A 24,146-nucleotide genomic window follows, 5' to 3' on the forward strand; every position below is an offset into this window, starting at 1 on the left:
AGAGTGGAATAAGAGATGGCAGAGCAGTGGGGCCTCGGCATGGAACCAACCAATGGTGGGACCAAGGACTGAAATAGAGATAACAGAGAATCTATTCTCAACATGTTAAGTTTGAGGTGACTATTAGGCATCCAGGTAGACGTGTCAAATAAATAGATAAACTATAAAAGTCTGCTAAGGTAAATTTGGTAGTTATGTTGTAAATATAAAGATAGCATTTAATGTCATGATGCTATTGTTTGAATGTGTCCCCCAAAGCTCATGTGTTGGAAACTTAATCCCCAATGCAATAGTGTTGAGAGGGGGGACTCTTAAGGGGTGATTAGGTTATGAGGGCAGAGCTCTTAATGCTATTATCACAGGAGTGGGTTAGTTATTGGGGAGTGGGTTCCAGACAAAAGGGATGAGTTCAGCTCCCTTTCTCTTTTGCCTACCACCGTGAAATGACACGGCAGGAAGCTCCCCACCAGATGCAGGCCCCTGGACCTAGGATTTCCCAGCCTCCAGAACCATAAGAAATAAATCTCTATACTTTATAAATTTCCCAGTCTCAGGTATTCTGTTATAGCAACACAAAATGAGCTAAGACATGTGGGAAGAGACACAGTAACATGAGAGAATTGAGATACCACAAAAAAGGAGGCCCAGGCTATGGGAACACTAACATTTGAACCTCAAGCAGAAGAAGATTCTAGAAAGAATCTGAGAAGTAACCTCTGGTGAAGAAGGAGGAAGAACTAGGACAATAGGATATGGTAATTGAGAGAAAGAAAGAATGGTCAACAGTGTCCACTGTTGCTGAAAGCTTGAAGCAAAATTTGGTCTCTGAATTTTGCAGTGTAGAAATCACTAATTACCTTAACAAGAGAATGTTTGTTATTTTAGATTCCCACCATGTACCATGTACAGTTCTGGACAGTCATGAACAAAAGATGAAAGGTTGTTATAATAAACATTCTAGTGGGAGAGGTAGCCAACAAATCATGTCATTTCAAATAAATAAGTGCTTTGGGCCAGGCACGGTGGCTCACACCTGTAATCTCAGCACTCTGGGAAGCCGAGGCTCAGGATCACTTGAGACCAGGAGTTTGAGGCCAATCTGGGCAACATAGTAAGACCCCATCTCCACAAAAAATTGTTTCTAAAAAATTAGCCAGATGTGGCCAGGCGCAGTGGCTCACGCCTGTAATCCCAGCACTTTGGGAGGCCGAGGTAGGCAGATCATGAGGTCAGGAGATCGAGACCATCTTGGCTAACACAGTGAAACCCCGTCTCTACTAAAAATACAAAAAATTAGCTGGGCATGGTGGCGGGTGCCTAAGTCCCAGCTACTCGGGAGGCTGAGGCAGGAGAATGGCGTGAACCCGAGAGGCAGAGCTTGCAGTGAGCCAAGATCGCACCACTGCACTCCAGCCTGGGCGACAGAGTGAGACTCCGTCTCAAAAAAAAAAAAAAAATAGCCAGATGTGGTGGCATGTGCCTGTAGTCCCAGCCACTCAAGAGGCTGAGATGGGAGGATCACTTGAGCCCTGGAGGTTGAGGCTGCAGCAAGCCATGATTGCATCACTGCACTCCAGCCTGGGCAACAGAGCAAGACTCTATCTCAAATAATAAGAAGTACCTTGAAGAAGAAAACAGAGCAATATGACAGGTAGTGCTATAACAAGTAGGATGGCCCAGAAAAGATTCTCTGAGAAATTACCATTTGAGCTGAGAGCTAAATGATGAGGCTGTAAAAGGAAAAAACAAACTGTTTTCTCCTTTCTACTGGCACAAAACACAGAGCAGTTCTGTGACCAGAAGGGGGGCTGGGGGAGTATTTCCCTACACACCAACCAACTCTAAAGGACATCAACGCGATGTCCTATAACTCAATTCAAGTTAAGGGCCCAGTCTCCCACAAGACTGCCCCAATTCAGACTTCAGTCCAGGAAAATATTTTATGTTTACCAGTTTATTGTAAAGGATTTATAAAGGATACAGATGAACAGCCAGATGAAGAGATGGATAGGGCAAAGATAAGAAGGCCATGGGGCTTCCATGCCCTCGCTGGGCACTCCACCCTCCCAGCACCTCCCTGTATTCAGCAACCTAGAAGCTCATGAAATCTTGTTGTCTAAGAGTTTGTATAGAGCTTAATCTCCAGCCACCCGCCCCCCACCTCTCCTGTCGGTTGGTGGGTGGGCTGAAAGTTCCAACCCTCTAACACTCTAATCACATGGTCTTTCTGGTGACTGACTTTTTGGTGTCTGTAAACAATACAGTATAACAACTATTTACATAGTATTTACATTGTTATTAGGTATTATAAATAATTTAGAGATTATTTAAAGTATACAGGAGGGGCTGGGTGCGGTGGCTAACACCTGTAATCCCAGCACTTCTGGAGGCCCGAGGTGGGTGTATCACTTGAGCCCAGGAGTTCAAGACCAGCCTGGGCAACGTAAGAAGACCTTGTCTCTACAAAAAAAAAAAAAAATTAGCCAGGCATAGTGGTGCATGCCCGTGGTCCCAGCTACTCGGGAGGCTGAGGCAGGAGGATAGCTTGAGCCTGGGAGGCAGAGGTTATAATGAGCCGAAATCACACCACTGCACTCCAGCCTGGGTGACAGAGTGAGACCCTGACCCAAAAAGAGATTTTTTTTTCTCTGAGCTTTCTCTGAATCAACCTGTAAGAGTTAGTAATTCTCAGTTTACAAAATTGTGAAGAGGATTAAATGAGATGAATGCTAAAGCACCAGGCACATAGCACCTGCTGAAAAAGTAAGAATTCCCTTCCTCTCATCCACATTCTCATCTCCACCATTTAACTTTGGAGAATGGAAAACCATCCATATAAGAAGTATTGAAACTGAAAGGTAACACTAATTAGCTATTACATAACAATAGAGAACATTTAAAGGATATGACATTAACTAGCATTTAGGGTTCCCTTGGAAAACTGGTGGAGAAAACTGACATTCTACCTTTTTTCCGACAATGACTTTCAAGCTTTGCTTTAGTTTGCACAGGAATCGTTTGACATTCTTGTTAACTTTTCAGATTCCGGGCTTTACCCACAAGAGTTCTAAATTCAGAAGGTCGGGAGTAGCAGTCAAGAATTTGGAAGGCATCCCAAAGTATTCTGCTTTAGGTGGTCCTTGAAATACAACATTTAGACACACTGTTTTTAAGGTCTCAAGTGACTGTGAGAGGTGACAACGTGCTAGCAGCCCTCGCTCACTCTCGGCGCCTCCTCGGCCAGGACGTCCGCTCTGGCCGCGCTGGAGGAGCCCTTCAGCCTGCCGCTGCGCTGTGGGGGTCCCTCTCTGGGGCTGGCCGAGGCCGGAGCCGGCTCCCTCTGCTCCCGGAGAAGTGTGGAGGGAGAGGCGCGGGCGGAACCGGGGGCTGCGCCCGGCGCTCACCGCTCGCGGGCCGGCGCAGGTTCCGGGTGGGCGCGGGCTCCACGGGCCCAGCACTCAGTGCAGCTGGCCGGCGCCTGCTGGGCTTGATCAGAGGCTGGGTCCCGTGCGTGCACCGCCATTCCCTCTTCGCAGGGTCGTTGGCCAGAATGGCGGGTCTCCGTCTCTTTCTCGCTTCCCCTCTTTTCCTCTTGGTTGTCTGGGACAAGCTCCTTCTGGGCTGCTGGAGCACCCGGGGTAAGTGCGGCAAAATCCCGCGAAGAGCGCCAGTGAGAGGTGAAGCTGGCTGGGCTTCTGGGACCGGTGGGGACTTGGAGAGCTTTCTGTCTAGTTAAAGGGCTGTAAATGCACCAATCAGCACTCTGTGTCTAGCTAAAGGTTTGTAAACACAACAATCAGCCTCTGTGTCTAGCTAATCGGGTGGGGACTTGGAGAACTTTTGTGTCTAGCTAAAGGATTGTAAACGCATCAATCAGCACTCTGTGTAGCTAAAGGTTTGTAAATGCACCAATCAGCACTTTGTCAAAACGGACCAATCAGCTCTCTGTAAAATGGACCAATCAGCAGGATGTGGGTGGGGCCAGATAAGGGAATAAAGGAAGGCCACCAGAGCAGTAGCGGCAATCCGCTGGGGTCCCCTTCCTGGGTGTGGAAGCTTTCTTATTTTGCTTTTTGCAATAAATGCTGCTGCTGCTCACTGTTTGGATTTGTGCTGCCTTTATGAGCTGTAACACTCATAGCGAAGGTCTGCGGCTTCATTCCTGAAGCCAGCGAGACCACGAACCCACTGGGAAGAACAAACAATTCCAGACGGGAGGAACGAATAGCTTTGGACGCGCCACCTTTAAGAGCTGTAACACTCACTGCGAAGGTCTGTGGCTTCACTCCTGAAGTCAGCGAGACCACGAACCCACCAGAAGGAAGAAACTCCGGACATGTCCGAACATCAGAAGGAACAAACTCCAGACCCACCGTCTTTAAGAACTGTAACACTCACCGTGAGGGTCCACAGCTTCATTCTTGAAGTCAGTGAAACCAAGAACCCACCAATTCCGGACACAACTGGTCCCTAGACCAGTAAACCAAAAATGGTCCTTAGAGTGATGAGTGTTTTTGTGCTGGAAACACTGAATCTCATGGGAAAGATAAGGAGCACAATCTCTCAGGATTCTGTGACCAAGGAAGAAAAGAATATAGATTCCTGTAACCTGATGAGTAATCCCAGTTGCCCATGAATGTTGTCAAGGACATCTGTAATGCCAACACATTTGTACTGAAAAGAGCAAATCAGGCTGGGGGTAGTGGCTTACACCTGTGATCCCAGCCCTTTGGGAGGCCAAAGTGGGAGGATCTCTTGAGTCCCAGGGTTCAAAACTAGCCTGGACAACATGGCAAAACCCCGCCTCTACAAAAAGTAAAAAATTAGCGGGCCATGGTGGTACATATCTGTGGTCCCAGCTACTCGGGAGGCTGAGGCAGGAGGATAGCTTGAGCCCTGGAGGTGGAGGCTGCCATGACAGGAAGCTACCATGACTGTGATTGCTCCGCTGCACTGCAGCCTGGGCAACAGGATAAAACCCTGCCTCAAAAAAAAAAAAAGGAAATTTATCTTTGTAGCTATCTTATCCCACATAAGATAGCTACAAAGATAAAAATAATAATAAAAATAAATGAAAAAAATAAAGCTACATACCTACCTCACAATTTGCCCACAAGGATATTCCTTGTGGACAAAGGACAGAGAGAACTCAAAGTCATCCTTTGCTCACTGTGAGACAAATGCGTATCTGATTGCTTCCTTTGCCCTGTTTTTTCACTAACCCAGACTAAAGCATAAGTGACTATACCTGTAAATTGTGTATTCAGTGAAAGGCTAATCAGAAACTCAGAAGAGGCCAGACATGGTGGCACATGCCTATAATCCTAGCACTTAGGGAGGCCGAGGCAAGTGGATCACTTGAGCTCAGGAGTTCAAGACCAGCCTGGCCAACATGGTTAAACCCGTCTCTACTAAAAATAGGAAAATTAGCCAGGTGTGGTGGCACATGCCTGTAATCCCAGCTACTTGGGAAGCTGAAGCAGGAGAATCACTTGAACCCAGAAGACGGATGGTGCCACAGCACTCCAGCCTCAAAAAAAAGAACAAAAAAATTAGCCACGTGTGGTGGTGGGCACCTGTAATCTCAGCTATTCGGGAGGCTGAGGCAGGAGAATTGCTCGAGCCCAGAAGTTGAAGGTTGCAGTGAGCCGAGATCGCGCCGCTGTACTCCAGCCTGCAGCCTGGGTGACAGAGTGAGACTTGGTCTCAAAAAAAAGAAAGGAAGAAAAAGAAACTCAAAATAAGGCAACCATTTGTCTCTTATCTACCTATGACCTGGACACCCCCTCCCCACTTTGAGTTGTCCCGCCTTTGCAGACCAAACCAATGTACACCTTATATACAGTTATTGATGTCTCATGTCTCCCTAAAATGTATAACACCAAGCTGTGCCCCAACCACTTTGGACACAGGTCATCAAGACCTACTGAGGCGTGTCAAGGGTGCGTCTTCAACCCTGGCAAAATAAACTTTCTAAATTGACTGAGACCTGTCTCACATATTGTGGGTTCACAGAACAAAACAAGAAAAGGTGTTGTGGTAGGTGACACGTGGGATGGAATTATTCACTTCTCCAGGAATTCTACCTATCCATTCAAGATGGCTGGGGAGAAGGATGCATATGCCTGCTTCAGTAGTTTAGGGAAAGGAGCTGGTGGCTCACAGATTCCGTGTAAACAGCGTGTATTTCCATGGCATATGTTCAAGTGTGCCTTGTGGTTTTGTTACCACATCCTTAAATGGAAACTTTTTTCATGATACAGGAAAGAGATGGTAGATCTTTCTGCTCTAACTTGAACAGAAAAAAATTCTACTCTCCTACAAAACACCCATAGACTCATTTGGTGCATTAAGACTCAAGAAGTGACCTGTTTGTTGTTGTTGTTGTTGTTGTTGTTTAAATTGTAATTCAACTCTAGAAATAGTAGAGAGAAGCGAAGTGGGTAATGCCTCAAGCTTCCCATTTGCTCTCATTTTAAAGTATATTGGAAATATCTCTTCTAAACATTCACTCCACAGTCTTACATGCCACTTTATGTTAGTCTGATGACTGAAAAAAAGTTAAAAATTCAAATCGTACGTAGCTCACCCCCACCTACTTCCTTTTAAAACCTTCAAAAGATTTTTATTGCTCAGAGAGAAAACCCAAAACTGCTTGTGTACGTCCCTACTATATAAGCATGCTGCCCCACCCCAACCTTGACCAACCCCATTGGCCACCTCTCTTCTCTCCAAGGGACCAAGCAAGTTCCTTGCTCTATTTGCTGCCAAAGCTCCTAACTCCCCACCACACATACATACATGCGCGCACGCAAACACACAAACACACAAAAACAACACACAAAACACACACAAACACGCATGCACACACGCACACACACAAACATGCATACACACGCAAACGTGCACATACACACAAACACGCACACACATGCAGGCACACACAAACACGCCCACAACACAGACACGCACGCACACAAACACACATGCACGCACAAACGCATACACAGACATGCACACAAACGCACGCACACACAAACGCACACACGCACACACACAACACCCAAACACGCACAAGGACGCACACACACGCACACACAAATACCCATGCACACGCAAACACGCACACAAACACGTACACACACAAACACGCACACACAAACACATGCACGCACAAACACAAACGCACACACACAAACACACGCAAACACACACACACAACACACCCCGCCACCTGCGATGGCTTTTCCGTTCTCTATTAACACATTTATTCATCACTGTGTTGTCTCTCCTTGAGGGAAATTTTCCCTGGCAGATCGCAATCAAAAGTTTTCAGAGAACTATTTACCCATCTTTCCTAGTGTAGGAAAGGATAAAAACTTTCTTTACCCTCTTAGGTTCAGAAGCTGAGAACTGTGAATTAAACTAACAAAGTACAGATTACCAGGGGAAAAAAAAGATTTATTTTGCATGCACAAGGAGGCTTCACAGAAAAGAAGTGAAAACTCAAAAAGTAATTAGGCCTGGGAGCATGTATCATTTTAACAAAGGGTGATGCATTGTGGAAAAGTAGACAAAGGAAAGGTTTTGGACTTCTAGGGGCAGTAGATTTTAAGAAGGTAAATATATGGGGGAAAACTAATGAAAGATAAGGGCTATTTTAGTAATGTTTTGACAGACTCCAATAAATGCTGTTTACTGGGGCATAGGAGTTGCATCCTCTCCCTGGTCTCGGAAATGTAAATATTTATAAGTAGAAAAATTTGTTTACACATTTTTTGGGGGCCAGGCGCAGTGGCTCACACCTGTAATTTCAGCACTTTGGGAGGCCCAGGTGGGCCGATCACTTGAAGCCAGGAATTCAAGACCAGCCTGGCCAACATGGTGAAACCCTGTCTCTACCTAAAAATACAAAAATTAGCCGGGCATTGTGGCTCACGACTGTAATCCCAGCTACTTGGGAGGCTGAGGCAGGAAAATCACTTGAACCAAGAGGCAGAGGTTGCAGTGGGCTGAGATCACACCACTGCACTCCAGCCTGGGCGACAGAGCAAGACTGAAAGTTAGCTGGGCGTAGTGGCGCGTGCCTGTAGTCCCAGCTACTTGGGAGGCTGAGGCAAGAGAATCGCTTGAACCCGGGAAGCGGAAGTTGCAGTCAGCCGAGATCATGCCACTGCACTACAGCCTGGCCACAGAGCGAGACTCCGTCTCAAAAGAAAAACAAAACAAAACAAAAAGTGGAACTTTATGTTATCTTTACAAAGGGAACTTAAGCACGGCCTTTGGGTAGAAAAGGAGAGAGCAGAGAGCTCCTCCTATGCCTGTTGCTTATTTGCTTTCAGCTCAAAACAATCCTTAGGCTTATTTTCACTCGTGTCCGTGTGAAGAGACCATCAAACAGGCTTTGTGTGAGCAACAAGGCTGGTTATTTCCCCTAGGTGCAGGTGGGCTGAGTCCAAAAAGAGAGTCAGCGAAGGGAGATAGGGGTGGGGCCATTTTATAGGATTTGGGTAGGTAAAGTAAAATTACAGTCAAAGGGGGTTGTTCTCTGGCAGGCAGGGGCTGGGGTCACCAGGTGCTCAGTGGGGAAGCTTTTGAGCCAGGATGAGCCAGGGGAAGGAATTTCACAAGGTAATGTCATCAGTTAAGGCAGGAACCGGCCATCTGGATGTGTACGTGCAGGTCACAGGGGATATGATGGCTTAGCTTGGGCTCAGAGGCCTGACATTTATTTGTTTGTTTGTTTGGAAACAGAGTCTTGCTTTGTTGCCCAGGCAGTGGCACAATCAGAGCTCACTGCAGCCTCGACCTCCTAGGCTCAAGCAATCCTCCTACTTCAGCCTCCCAAGTAGCTGGAACTATAGGCACACACCAAGCCTGGCTAATTTTTTTTTCGTTTTTGTAGAGATGGAGTCTCACTATGTTGCCAGGGCTGGTCTTGAACTCCTGGGCCAAAGCGATCCTCCTGTCTTAGCCTCCCAAAGTGCTGGGATCACATGCCTGAGTCACCACACCAGACTTCAAAGTGGCATATTTTAGAGTGACATATTCTGATCCCCTTTACTAGCAATTATCATTATTGCAATTTTACATTTTTTGTGTGTCTGTCTTCCTCACCAGTCTGCAAACAGTACCTGGTTTTGCACATCTCAGCGTCTAACCCTGTGCCTAACACATAGTAAATGTTCTATAAATAATTGTAGGATGTGTAAATAAAGGTGTTGAACCTGGGCTTTCACTTTTTTTTCCTTGCCTTGTTACTACCAGAAAGACAGCCACCCAAGGGACTGGATTTCTATTAAATCCACCCTTTACTGAGCCCTGCTGCTCCTATCTCTGGAGGTGGGTCCTCACCAGAACCCTAGTCCTGTGTAGGAAACCAAGGAGCCAAGTGCAGACCACCCAACTAACCTTAATTATGGGACTGGGGATGGAGGGATGGAGGGAGAGAGGAAAAGGCGCAGTAAAATAATGTGCGCAGTGGCTCACACCTGTTGTCGTAACCGAGCGAGTTATAGAGAAACGCCACACTTTGAGACTAATTCAGGAGTCCTTTATTGCCGGCGACCGAGAGACGACTACAGCTCAAAATTCTCTCGGCCCTGAAGAAGGGGCTAGATTTCTTTTTATACCTTGGTCTAAATAGGGAAGGGGTAGTCTAGCTGAAGCAATTTTTACAGAAGCAGAACAGGCAAAGAGTTAAAAGATAAATGGTTATAGAAACAGTTACAGGAAAATAAACAGTTGCAGGTGCATGGGGCTTAAATTATCACAAAGAGATAAACGCAGGGGCTTTGGGTACCATCAACCGAGCGCGTTCCCAGGAGCTGCTGGTACAGCTTGCCTCAGTATCTTATCAGTAAGCACATTCCTGGATGTGCTTGGTGTCAGTTTGCACCAGTTATGTCCTTAAGGGAGGGGGACAAGGTGCTTCAAGCGAAGAAACCAAAATGGAGTCTGTCCCGCTCTCTCAGCTAAGAGAGAGTCAATCAGGTTAAAACAAGGTAGGGTATCAAGCTGTAATCCCAGCGCTTTGGGAGGCCGAGGAGGGCAGATCCTTGAGCTCAGGAGACCAGCTTGGGCAACAAGATGAGAGTCTCACACCCCGCCCTGTCTCTACAAAAAACAAAACAAAACAAAAAAAAGCCAGGCATGGTGGCTCATGTCTGTGGTCCCAGTTACTGCGAGGCCGACGTGAGAGAATTACTTGAGCCCTGGAGATCGAGGCTGCAGTAGCCGTGATCACACTCCAGCCTGGGCGAAAGAGACCCTGTCTCAAAAAACAAACAAAACAATGTGAAATTAAGCCAAAAGCCATCACACGTGCATCCAAAGGACGGCCGCTACCCGCGACCCCTTCCCAAGCACGCGGGAGGTTGCGGGATCAGGGACAGGGGCTTCAGCAGGGAGCCCCCAGACCGGCCCTGACAGGAATTCAAGACCTGGCGCCTGCTCATTCTCCCAGTCGGGGCGGCGGCGGCAAGCCTCGGCCGGCGGCGATCTGCAGACCCGCGGAGAAGAGAGGCAGGGGGTCGACCCCACAGCCCAGCCCGGCGCGTCCCCCGCGCCCCCGCGCGAGCCCGAGCCGCCGGCGGAAGTGCTGCGTCGCGCACTTCCGGGTGTTGTCTGGCCGCCGTAGCGCGTCTTGGGTCTCCCGGCTGCCGCTGCTGCCGCCGCCGCCGCCGCCGCCGCCGCCTCGGGTCGTGGAGCCAGGAGCGACGTCACCGCCATGGCAGGCATCAAAGGTGGGCCTGGGTTGCAGGACGCGGGAGGGCTGGGGCCGTCGGGGGAAGATGGGCCGGGGGTCCCACGCGGCCCCCGCACTTCCCCTCCGGGCCCGCGCGCGCGCGTGGGGTCCCTGCGCCGGGGAAGCGACCCCCGCCCCGGCCCTGCGCTTGGCCCGGAGGTGGGCGCGGCGCCCTCGGGCAACGGACGGTTGCGACCCCGGCTTCGCCCCGCAGCCCCCACTTTCTGCCGATTTCGGCAGCCTCTCTCCCACCCATCGCCCCCCGAACAAAATATGAAGTGGTTGGCGGTCAGTGAGGAGTCCCGTCGCGACTTGGACGGTCACACACGTTTTGCAGGAGTTTGCATCCGAGAGAGAGGCAGGCAGAGCGTGGGATTGAGGAGGCTGAGGCTGCTGGAGATGCCAGCGATGGAAAACCAGTCATTTCCCACCGAAAGGCACAAGTGCGGTCTGCGGGCGCTGCACGGGTCTGCCCGAAACCTCGACCCCACGTCCACCCCGGCCGCCCGCGCCCGAGGCTTTACAGGCTCCCGAAACGGGTGCATTTTCATCTGCGGTGTCTGGACCCTAGAGTTGATCCTGTAGGCGACCCCAAAGTGCTCCTGGCTCTCTTCCCTCTCCGCAGTTGCACCCTGAGGCTTTTTCAAATTTCAAAATTTTTCTTTTTTTCCTTTTTTTAAGAAGATAAAATACTGGTACAACTTAATGAAAAACTACTGGCTTATTCATGTATTTTCTTTTTAAAAGAGGAATGTTGCATTTGTTCCAACTGTTAGGTAGTTTTGTTGTCAGTGTGATGAGAAGCAAAGTTTTCAGCTACTGCTTAACTAATTACATTGATTTCTTGACCTGCCGCTCTGTAGAAGGGCAGTCAGGCAGGAAGCAGGTAACTTTGGGAGCAGTGGTTTTCTTTGTATTTTTTCTTCTCTAAGGAAAACTTAATCGAGTTTTTTTTTTCAGGGTCACAGTCTTACTGTTTCTTGTTTATTTTCAATGTCTGAAAACATTTCACTTCCCATATAAAACCTTGTCATTTAAGCAACTGGGATACTTTGTAATCTCCTTTTGAACTATGATAGACTCTAAACCCTTATGTGAAAGGCAGTTATTGTGAATTGCTGTGGTTTTTAGGATGTTGCCCGTTTCCCTGTTCTTCCCTGTTTCTTCAGTGTCAATAATGCGGGGGTCTCTTAAGAAAATAGCTTTGTAATTTACTTCTCCAGACCTAGGGAAATACTGCATTAAACTGATGAAGGCGCCTCAGGTGAACTGCACTTTTGATTTCAGCAGGATTTTCTGGTTGTTATGAGTCAGTATGTTTCTTTCTCTTGGCCTAATATCTTTATATTAGGAAGGAGTGTTGCTGTAATTAGAGACCATTAGGCATTTCTTGAGCCATTTGTCTATTACTTTTTGATATATTGGATTTTCTGGTTAACTCCCAGGTTAGAGAAGTGGTCCCTCCTTCTACTCTAATTTCTTTGTAATCACAGAATCAGCTTCTTGTCTCTAGAGAGTTTTGCTAGATAATTGGGCTGCTCCATCCCTAGCCTAGAGGCTTTGGGAGTAGAAACCAGACTTATCTAAGCTTTGTCTTCCAAATGTTGCATCACTCAATTACTGTATGAATTCTTGCCTTGTTGATGTGTCATTTAAGAAACAGCTTATATACAAATGATGAAGTGTATATATAAATCTTCCTAGTTGCCAATTTCATAAGATTGAAGAAACTGCAAGTTTTGAGAACACTTTTAAGCAATTTATTTAACCTCTAATTGGCTACCTTATTCGGTATGACTGGAAGATGAGATGTCACATCAAACTGTGTTATGAATATTTAAAAAAAATTTAGTATTTAATCCCGGCGCGGTGGCTCACACCTGTAATCCCAGCACTTTGGGAGGCCAAGACGGATGGATCATGAGGTCAGGAGTTCAAGACCAACCTGTCCAAGATGGTGAAACCCCATCTCTACTAAAAATACAAAAAAATTAGCCGGGCATGGTGGCAGGCACCTGTAATCCCAGCTACTCAGGAGGCTGAGGCAGGGAATTGCTTGAACCCGGGAGGCAGAGGTTGCAGTGAGCCAAGATTACGCCACTGCACTCCAGCCTGGGCAACAGAGTGAGACTCTGTCTCAAAACAAACAAAAAAATATATATATATACACACACACACACACACACACATATTTAGTATTTAATGGAATAGAAGTATTATCTCAAGGTATCTTGATTCCCCCAAACAAATGTTATTCCAGTATTCATATTCATAGCACTTATAATAAGACAATCTTGGTTTATGTTTTTAAAATTGTTTTTTGATACCAGAGCCTTATCTCATTTTAGTCCCTTGGTTTTTTTTTTTTTAAGGAATCATTTTTCATTAACTTTGTAAGAGTGTAATCGAAGAATTTAGGCCTTCTTTTTTGATAAAAACTTGAATGACTGTTCTCTGTCACAGAACAGCCACCTTCAGAGGCCCTCATGGTCCTAAGGTGGCTTGCCTCTTGCAGAGATTACCGTGAACATGCTTTTTGAGATTTTTCTGCCTGGTTTAAATTTTTTTTGTTGTTTCCTCCCTCCTTTCAAAGGGCAATTCTTGCTCGTATGCAACTATTTCTCCTAATTCCCATTTGTTTCAGTGTGGGAAAATAAACTTAGAAAATTTTGTGTCACAAGGTATATAGGTAATAGTGATTACTTTTGATAAGAGAAAGTTCCTTTTCACTTAATTTTTGTTCTGGGTATGTGAATTACCTATTGAAAAATATATATAAGTGAGCATAGATGATTCTTTAAAATAAAAATGTGTTTTACTCTGAATTCCCATCTAACAATTGAGTCACGAAAATGAGTTAGTATAAATAAGAACTTAAGGGTCTGTTTATAGAGAATGTTGGCTTTAGTATATGGGCTTTGTAACATCTATTTTGTCTCTTTTTAGTGGCCTTTGTTTTCTCCAGGATTCTAAGTTGCATATAAATGGCTTCTGAATGAATGAGGTGTTACTAGGTAGTATTTATAGTAATGGACTTAGCTGTCTTAACAGTACCTTTAGTGTTCAGAAAATTATCTGCATTTAAGATCTAGTCCAACTGTCATTTTAGAGAAGGAAGAACTGAGACTCATAAATTACTTGGACAAGTAGTTAGTAACTATTAGGGCCTTGGACCCTCCTGAGTCTCAGTTCCATGCTGCTTCCACTCTGCTACATTCATTCCACAAATATTTGTTGAGTGTTAAGAGCCAGGCACGATCATCACAACAGAAAAACTTGCTCCCTCCTTTCATGAAATGGACAGTTGAGAAGGAAAGACAAAATACAAACCAGTAGGAAATCGCAGCTGATAATTGAGCAAAGGAGAGGCATTCAGTGAACAGAGGACCTCAGCATACACGGGTCTCTGCCAGGAATACTCATCCCAAATACCCACATGATTTCCTCCCTCCCCTCATACAGATCTTTGCTCAGGTGGTGCTTCATCAGAGATGCCTTCCCTGGCCACTGTATCTAGACTAGCACTCCCATCCCTTACTCTACCTGACGTTTGTCATCACTTGACATTTATTCACTTGCTTGTTAAAAATCATTTTCTTCTCCCACTAGAACGTAAGCTCCGTGAGAGTGAAAGCTTTGATTGTTGTCATTGCTCTGTCTCCAGTAGCAAGAACAGTATCTGACACACGTTAGGTGCTCCAAAGATGTTTGTTAGAGGAATGAATAAATAAATATAACAGGGAATTGGTCTAATCAGGAGGTTTGGAAAAACTTCACTGAGGCCAGGTGCGGTGGCTCACGCCTATAATCCCAGCACTTTGGGAGGCCAAGGTGGGCAGATCGTGAGGTCAAGAGATGGAGACCATCCTGGCCAATGTGGTGAAACCCCGTCTCTACTAAAAATACCAAAAAAAAAAAAAAATTAGCTAGGCATGGTGGTGCACAGCTGTAGTCCCAGTTACTCAGGAGGCTGAGGCAGGAGGATGGCTTGAACCTGGGAGGCAGAGGTTGCAGTGAGTCAAGATCGCGCCACTGCACTCCATCCTGGCGACAGCGCAAGACTCAGTCTAAAAAAAAAAAAAAACCAGCAAAAAAACCACTTCACTGGTTGAGCTGAGATCTGAAGGAAAAGCAGGAGTTAAGTTGGAGGAAAGTAGAGAGGAGTGGGAAAGGACCATGCCTCATTCACTGTTGTATCCCTAGTGCTTGTCACATATTTAGTGCTCAGTGAATATTTCTTGAATGAAAAAATGTCTGAGGCAGAAGGGACAAAGTGTGCACAGGCCACGTGAGTGAGCAAGTCTGCTGATTTCCAGGAAAGGAAAGAGGGCCAGTATAACTGAAGTGAGGGTTCAGGGACACTGTAGTAGCCTGGTGTGACACGTCACAGGAGAGGTGGGCAGGGCCCGGTCATGAGAACCAATTTGGAACTGAAGAAAACAAATGGTAAATTCAGTGTTTTCCTTACAGTTTATATTGCATTCCCCTGTAAACTTGAAGTGCCTCGTTTGCTGTAAAGTAAAAATGCAATTCTTTTCCTGTAGCTGGAAATAGAATGGTATTCAGGACTAAGTGATGTGTTCGGGGTTGCCATGACCTGCATCAGCGATCTAACCAAAAACCAAATCTGCCAAGCCACTATGTCATGGGGTGTCCTTGATTATGACCGTTTTAGTTGTGCAGAGTATGTCAGTAGTACTTGGCAAAGTTTAACTTGTTTCCTGTTCATTTTGGTTTCTCTATGTTAGCCTTTGTTTTGGTAACTTTTAGACCTTCTACAAATCTTTCGAATTTTAACTTTTGAATTTTAATAAAATGACCTAACAACAACAAAACGAGTTATTTTCTTAGCCACTGTAACTGTAGAAATACAGGTTATATAGAACTCAAAATAAATTTATCATTTACTTATTTATTTATTTTTTTTTGAGATGCAGTCTTGCTCTGTCACACAGGCTGGAATGCAAAGGCGCAGTCTAGGCCCACTGCAACCTACGCCTCCCGGGTTCAAGCAATTCTCCTGCTTCAGCCTCCCAAGTAGCTGGGACTACAGGCATGTGCCACCACACCCAGCTAATTTTTTGTATTTTTAGTAGAGACAAGGTTTCACCATACTGACCAGGCTGGTCTCAAACCCCCAATCTCATGATCCGCCCACCTTGGCCTCCCAAAGTGCTGGGATTACAGGCGTGAGCCACTGCACTCGGCTATCATTTATTTCTTTGCTTTAGTCTAGGTCATTGGTTAACTATGCCTATTCAAGAAAGTTGTTTCTATTCACTAACATGTGAGAGCACCTTAAAATGTACTACTGTGTGTGTGTGTGTCTGTGTGTGCGCGCGTAGCTTTAGAAACTATATTTCACCTGTAGAATGCATCTATTGCTTATAATAACGTGTTAAAGTAGTGATACCTCAGAAGGATTATAACCCATTGTCCTACAGATTTTCTAATGTAGATTAGGGAAGGAAACCCAGCTCTACTTTTGCAAACTATTTAAAGATTTGCAACAAAATTAATTGATTAAAATCATTAACTACAGATATTCTCGGGCATTTTTTCTGGTCAGTTTTATGCACATTGAGAGTGTATGTGCCAGAAACAGGAGCTGATTAGAAGAGGTTTTCCTATAGGATGAGGTTTCTAAAGTCCAGTAAACTTGAGCATGTGGAGTTTCTCCACATACTGCTTTTCAAAACTGTAGTGATCTGTGAAGTAAATATAATTCTAATGCCCAGAAGAGCATTGAGCCTGTGGACTTTGACTCTTTAGAAAGGGAACCAGCGTCTGGGGAATATGGTGGGGTACTAGCAGTAGGTTAGAGCTTTAAAAATCGGTGTCACTGGCTGGATGTGGTGGCTCACGCCTGTAATCCCAGCACTTTGGGAGGCCAAGGCAGGTGGATCACCTGAGGTCGGGAGTTCGAGACCAGCCTGACCAACATGGAGAAACTCCATCTCTACTAAAAATAGAAAATTAGCAGGATGTGGTAGTGCATTCCTATAATCCCAGCTTACTCAGGAGGCTGAGGCAGGAGAATCACTTGAACCTGGGAGGTGGAGGTTGTGGTGAGCCGAGATCAAGCCATTGGACTCCAGCCTGGGCAACAAGAGTGAAACTCCATCTCACAAAAAAAAAAAAAAAAAAAAAAAAAAGGCCAGTGTCACTTCATTTTGCCTTGAAGATACCACAGAAGACTTATTCTAAGACTAGATAACTTACACTTCTGATGGCAACTTGCTATTAATATGTTTGAGGGATTTTTGCTTCTGAGGTTACAGATAATGTTCAGGCTGCTGATATTAATAAAAATAATATTTAATTTATATTCCTGTTGCACTTTTTATTTGCTTTGCAGCTTTGATTAGTTTGTCCTTTGGAGGAGCAATCGGACTGATGTTTTTGATGCTTGGATGTGCCCTTCCAATATACAAGTATGTAAAATGTTTGTCTTTCTGAATATTTAAGGGTAAAATTTTTCTACTTTTAAAGCTTAAAAAAATGTTTTTTTACTACTGTAAAAGTAATGCAGAGAAATGTTCACTTACCAAACACATACCTTTGTAAAAATCACCACTTAAAGTTTGTTTCTAAAGATTTTAGGACACCAAGATGCAAATAAGATTTTTGGCTGTTACCTGCTCTTTCACTGCTGCTGAGTCTGCAGTGGCAAGATAGCTACACAGTACCTCAGCCCTCCTGCTCAGTTTTTAACATCTATTGATAATACTAATTACAAGAAAATTTAAAATGTCTTTTTGCAAAAAAATACCATAAGCAGTCAAAACACAATTAACTAAAAAAAAAAAAAAGAGATGTAAACAATTACTTTTCGGCCTGGTGCGGTGGCTCACGCCTGTAATCCCAGCACTTTGGGAGACCAAGGCGGGAGGATTGCCTGAGGTCAGGAGTTCGAGACCAGCCTGGCTAACATGGTGAAACCCCATCTCTACTAAAAATACAAAAAAAATAGCCAGGCGTGGTGACGCATGCCTGTAGTCCCAGGTACTCGGGAGGCTGAGGCAGGAGAATCGCCTGAACCCAGGAGATGGAGGTTGCGGTGAGCCAAGATCGCGCCACTGCACTCCAGCCTGGGTGATAGAGCAAGACTCTGTTTCCAAAAAAAAAAAAAAATTTCTTTCCTTAGGATAGAAAGAACTTCTCAAAGTTAACATTTTAACATTTAGATAAATTAGAAAAAGATGAACAACTCAATAGAAAAATAAATACAAAAAGAGAACTACAAATTGCTAATAAGCACATAAAAATATCCCCAGCCTCACTCAAAACTAAACAAAATCTATTGACAAAGACAAGAGACAGGGCAAGCAGGCACTCTTTTGTGCTGTGGGGGGAGTACACATAGATAGTTTTCTTGGAGATAAGTTTGCTTGTAGCTCTCAAAGTATATATTCTTTGAGTTAGCCCTTTCACTTGTTAGACTTTCTCATACAAACCCACTTGCAGATGTTTACAAAGATATATTTAGTGGGGGAGAGTATGGATGTTCAAGCAGCCTTGTTTATATTTTTGTTTTTGTTTTTGTTTTGTTGTTTTATGCCTTATTTATAAGAGCCAAAAAAACTTCTGAAAACATCCTAAATGTCCTTCAAAAGAAAAATGGTTAAATTATAGTAAATCTTTTAATGGAAATACTAGGCAGTCTTAAAAAGAATGAGGAAGAGCTGTAAGTGCTAACATGTAAATATGTTCAAGACATATTGTTAGAAAACTGCAGGGACCCATTCATATTTTAAAGTTTATGTGGAAATGTGGAAGGGTCCCTGAGAAGCTCAATAGGAAAGTGGGCAAGAGGAGATTTGGAACTTTTAGTCTTTACTTTTTGTGCTTTTGTACTGTTTGAATTATTTTTCTTAAGCATATATTCAATTTTTAATTGTTTTTCTTAAAATATTTAGGAAATGGTCAGGCGCAGTGGCTCATGCCTGTAATCCTAGCACTTTGGGAGGCCAAGGTGGGTGGATCACCTGAGGTCAGGAGTTTAAGACCAGCCTAGCCAACATGGTGAAACTCCATCTCCACTAAAAATACAAAAATTAGCCGGGCATGGTGGCGCACGCCTGTAATCCCAGCTAGTCAGGGGGGCTGAGGCAGGAGAGTCACTTGAACCCAGGAGGCAGAAGTTGCAGTGAGCCGAGATCATGCCACTGCACTCCAGCCTGGGCAGCAGAGCGAGACTCTGTCTCAAAAAAAAAAAAAAAATTTAGGAAACATAAGTAGCTGCCTATCATTAGCCTCTGTATAATCAGATCTCCACCATGATACCTATTTTATTCTATGGTAGTTTTAAGGGCATCTATTTCTTTTTAACTTTTTATTTTGAAACAATTTTAGATTCTGAAGAAGTTGTGAAAATCATACACAGAGGTCCCCTGTACCCTCCACACAGCCTGCCAGAGTCATAAGATCTTACATAACCGTAGTTATCAAAACCAGGAAATGACTGTGGTACAATACAGTTAACTAGATGTAGAGTAAAAGCCATCTATTTTTATTGTGATAAATTCCATATTCTGACTGAAAGTATTCAAAATTACTTTTAGTTTCTTTTCTGTATTTTGATTTCTGTAATTTGGGAGTTCCTCGTGTTGTAAGGGAAGTTTAGGGTTGTTTCAGCTTTATGCTAAGGTTGGGTGTCATCCATTAGAAGTCAAGCGATTGAATCTTGATTTTTTAAAAAGACCATATTTTGTGTGTAGGAAAATGACATAGCAAAAATTACATTAACTTTTTTTTCTTTTTCTAGCAAATACTGGCCCCTCTTTGTTCTATTTTTTTACATCCTTTCACCTATTCCATACTGCATAGCAAGAAGATTAGTGGATGATACAGATGCTATGAGTAACGCTTGTAAGGAACTTGCCATCTTTCTTACAACGGGCATTGTCGTGTCAGCTTTTGGACTCCCTATTGTATTTGCCAGAGCACATCTGGTAAGTGAATATATTCTTCCATTAATGATTTTATATTGAACATGTGTTACATTTTTCTCAAGCAAAGTTTTTGTTAATGACATGGAAAGAGGTGAAAGACATAAGAGCCTAGAAGAGAGAGATTAAAATCTCACTTTATTGTTTGTTCTTGTTAACTAATAAAAGTGATATTGGAGAACGTGGCTTGGATCTGCAGCAGCTGTTGGCTTGCTAATACTTTTTTTTTTCTTTTTTTTTTTTTTTTTTTTTTGAGATGGAGTCTTGCTCTGTCGCCCAGCCTGGAGTGCAGTGGCGTGATCTCAGCTTACTGCAAGCTCTGCCTCCCGGGTTCACGCCATTCTCCTGCCTCAGCCTTCCGAGTAGCTGGGACTACAGGTGCCCGCCACCACGCCCAGCTGATATTTTTTGTGTTTTTAGTGCAGACGAGATTTCACCGTGTTAGCCAGAATGGTCTCCATCTCCTGACCTCGTGATCCGTCCGCCTCGGCCTCCTAAAGTGCTGGGATTACAGGCATGAGCCACCGCACCCGTCTGGCTTGCTAATACTTAACTGTCAGAGTTGAGCATATCAACTCCCCCAGTGCTGAACAACCCAGGCCTATCCTGTAAAACCTAAAATATGGAAGACCTGAGAAGATGCATGTGCTCTGCAGGCAGAAAAGCACTGAAGAGGGGAAGGGGCTGGCTACGGGTACTCAGTTCTTCCTCCCAAACTCACTGATCCACGCGCCTTCATCTCTGGGGAGGTAGAGAAGACAGCCATATGGAGAAGGCAATTGTTTTCCCACCCCTTCAAAAGAATGTACATGGGTGTGTTTCCATCTGTGATATGCTAAAATTTAATCTACTCTAGATAGATTTTTATATTAAGGAAGAGTAAGCACATTCCTTTATAAACAGAAACTTGTAGAATTTTATGCTGCTTCTTCATAGCCCAGAAGTCAAGCTTGTTTTTGAATGGTCATTTCATGACTTTCTTTTTAAAGGAACCAAAGGTAAATGAAAATACTAGTATAAAAGTACCACTTTTATACTATAAATATATTTATACTGTATATATTTATATATATTTATACTATGTATTTTTTTGCTATATATATTTATACTATATATATTTATACTATATATATTTATACTATATATATTTATAAGTATGTGTTCAGCACTGTGACAATTATTGTTACAAGCCATGTTTCTTTTAGATCATAATTGGGATACAACTAGAGCCTTGATTTTTTTTTTCATTTTCCTTTCGTTTTTCATGCCTGTTGACTGAGTGTATCTTATTTCCATAGATTGAGTGGGGAGCTTGCGCACTTGTTCTCACAGGAAACACAGTCATCTTTGCAACTATACTAGGCTTTTTCTTGGTCTTTGGAAGCAATGACGACTTCAGCTGGCAGCAGTGGTGAAAAGAAATTACTGAACTATTGTCAAATGGACTTCCTGTCATTTGTTGGCCATTCACGCACACAGGAGATGGAGCAGTTAATGCTGAATGGTATAGCAAGCCTCTTGGGGGTATTTTAGGTGCTCCCTTCTCACTTTTATTGTAAGCATACTATTTTCACAGAGACTTGCTGAAGGATTAAAAGGATTTTCTCTTTTGGAAAAGCTTGACTGATTTCACACTTATCTATAGTATGCTTTTTGTGGTGTCCTGCTGAATTTAAATATTTATGTGTTTTTCCTGTTAGGTTGATTTTTTTTGGAATCAATATGCAATGTTAAACACTTTTTTAATGTAATCATTTGCATTGGTTAGGAATTCAGAATTCCGCCGGCTCTATTACTGGTCAAGTACATCTTTTCTCTTAAAATTATTTAGCCTCCATTATTAGAAAAAATTATAAAAATAAGTTTTCAATCAGTCAGGATGACATCACTCCCAATGTTATGCAGACATACAGACGGTTGGCATACGTTATAGACTGTATACTCAGTGCAAATATAGCTGCATTTATACCTCAGAGGGGCCAAGTGTTAATGCCCATGCCCTCCGTTAAGGGTTGTTGGTTTTACTGGTAGACAGATGTTTTGTGGATTGAAAATTATTTTATGGAATTGCTACAGAGGAGTGCTTTTCTTCTCAATTGTTAGAAGAATTTATGTTAAACTTTAAGGTAAGGGTGTAAAAACAGATTTTTGAGATAGGGTTTTTATTTATGTTTATTATTGTTAGAGTGAGTTGCAATGTGGGAAGAAATGACATTGAAATTCCAGTTTTTGAATCCTGTTTCTATTTATAAGTGAAATTTGTGATCTCCTATCAACCTTTCATGTTTTACCCTGTTAAAATGGACATACATGGAACCACTACTGATGAGGGACAGTTGTATGTTTGCATCATATATGCCAGAAAACCTTCCTCTGCTTCCTCCTTTTGACTTATTTGGTATGTTGTATATATTACATAAAATAACTTTTCAAATATAGTTTAATAACACTTAGAAGTGTTTACTTACCTGGAAAATAATTGCTATGCCGTACATTCAGAGTGCCCCCTCCCCTGCAAGGCCTTGCCATGATTAACAAGTAACTTGTTAGTCTTACAGATAATTCATGCATTAACAGTTTAAGATTTAGACCATGGTAATAGTAGTTCTTATTCTCTAAGGTTATATCATATGTAATTTAAAAGTATTTTTAAGACAAGTCTCCTGTATACCTCTGAACTGTTTTGATTTTGAGTTCATCATGATAGATCTGCTGTTTCCTTATAAAAGGCATTTGTTGTGTGAGTTAATGCAAAGTAGCCAAGTCCAGCTATATAGCAGCTTCAGAAACATACCTGACCAAAAAATTCCCAGTAACCAGGCATGATCAATTTATAGTGGTCGTTTACATCTAATAATTATCAGGACTTTTTTCAGGAGTGGGTTATAAAAACGTTCAAGTTGGTCTGACAGTATTTTGTTAAGGATATTTGTTTGTATGTTTATTCAGTATACTTACATAAAAATTATTTCGCCATCAGCCAAAACTCAGTAATCATGACAGCTGTCTGTTGTTTTATGAAGTTTATTTCTCAAGAAAATGGGAATAAATTTGGGATTTGTTCAGCTTTTTTACTAAAGATGCCTAAAGCCACAGGTTTTATTGCCTAACTTAAGCCATGACTTTTAGATATGAGATGACAGGAAGCAGGACGAAATATCGGCGTGTGGCTGGAGCCTTCCCACTGGAGGCTGAAAGTGGCTTGTGGTATTATAATGTTCAGACTTCAAGAGGAAGGTGCAGGTACACATGAGTTAGAGAGCTGGTGAGACAGTTGGGAACTCTTTGTGCCTGTGATCTACTGGACTTTTTTTTGCAGGAAGTGCATTCTCTGGTCCTTCCCTATTTTCTGTTCTGGATGTCAGTGCAGTGCACTGCTACTGTTTTATCCACTTGGCCATAGACTTTTTCTAACAGCTGCGTATTCTTTCTATATACTAATTGCGTTGGCAGCATTGTGTCTTTGACCTTGTATACTAGCTTGACATAGTGCTGTCTCTGATTTCTAGGCTAGTTACTTGAGATATGAATTTTCCATAGAATATGCACTGATACAACATTACCATTCTTCTATGGAAAGAAAACTTTTGATGATGAAACAATAAAGATTTTAAATATCTATTTTAGTTTGTGGGTGTTTTTGAAATGAAAATATATGGCACACTTTCATTCTGAAGTGCATTAACATTCTAATAAGGTGATGTAAAGCAAGATGACATTGGTGTAATGTTAGACTTGCAGAAGTTTCCATTCCAAAATAAAATGGAAACCGTAGTTACAGATATTACAATGCAGCCCTGTAATTTTGAGCTGTAGTAAAAGGATTGGTGATCTGGGAAGTAGAATTTTTACAAAATCTTTAACAAAAACAGTCATAAAAGGTTTTGTTGACATTTAAGACTACTACTGATCTAAAGGCAAGGTCCTACTTAAATTTTCAGAACATTTTTATGACTTCTTATTATGTATTTATTACCACTCATTATTATAGCATGTTACTTTTTGCAAACATTTTAAACAAAAAATATTTCTGTTTGGTACACTGTGAAGAGAGAAAAGTACTGTTCTGTATTTTCAAATATTAGTCGTGTCCCAAATTGTCCTAATTATAATCTTATCATATACTTTAAAAAGTTTAGGCCGTGGACACTAAATGTCTGCTCTAATATGATTTTGGGGACATTGTCAATGCAGATTTTTTTTTTTTTTTTTTTTGAGACTTGCTTTGTGCCCAGGCTGGAGTGCAGTGGTATGATCTCGGCTCACTGCAACTGCTAGGTTCAAGCGATCCTCATACCTCAGCCTCCTACGTAGCTGGGATTACAGGCATAGGTCACCACACCTGGCTAATTTTTGTATTTCTTGTAGAAACATGGTTTTGCCGTGTTGGCCACACTGGTCTCAAACTCCTGGCCTCAAGTTATCGCCCTGCCGCTCAGCCTTCTGAG

General features: G+C 43.2%; 1 protein-coding gene across 5 annotated transcripts; it reads left to right on the forward strand.

The window, feature by feature from the left end:
* Positions 1-10,464: 10,464 nt before the first annotated feature.
* LEPROTL1 (leptin receptor overlapping transcript like 1) lies at positions 10,465-23,317 on the forward strand. 5 transcript variants are annotated; one of them, XR_010159470.1, is made up of 5 exons: positions 10,591-10,745; positions 17,106-17,181; positions 19,515-19,701; positions 20,119-20,511; positions 20,997-23,317. XR_010159470.1 is itself a non-coding variant. In XM_528101.9 (4 exons), exons 1-4 carry the CDS (start codon positions 10,730-10,732, stop codon positions 21,111-21,113), a joined length of 396 nt encoding a protein of 131 aa, XP_528101.3. In that variant the 5' UTR covers positions 10,465-10,729; the 3' UTR covers positions 21,114-23,317. The 5 variants fall into 5 exon arrangements, 4 of the variants coding, with proteins under 4 accessions (XP_528101.3, XP_063673051.1, XP_016814787.1 ...); XM_528101.9 differs by lacking the exon at positions 20,119-20,511 and having other exon boundaries at positions 10,465-10,745; XM_063816981.1 differs by lacking the exons at positions 10,591-10,745; positions 20,119-20,511 and adding an exon at positions 10,835-11,442.
* The last annotated feature ends 829 nt before the right edge of the window (positions 23,318-24,146 follow it).

This window comes from Pan troglodytes, chromosome 7, assembly GCF_028858775.2.
Source record: "Pan troglodytes isolate AG18354 chromosome 7, NHGRI_mPanTro3-v2.0_pri, whole genome shotgun sequence".
In the NCBI taxonomy this organism is placed as follows: Eukaryota; Metazoa; Chordata; class Mammalia; order Primates; family Hominidae; genus Pan; species Pan troglodytes.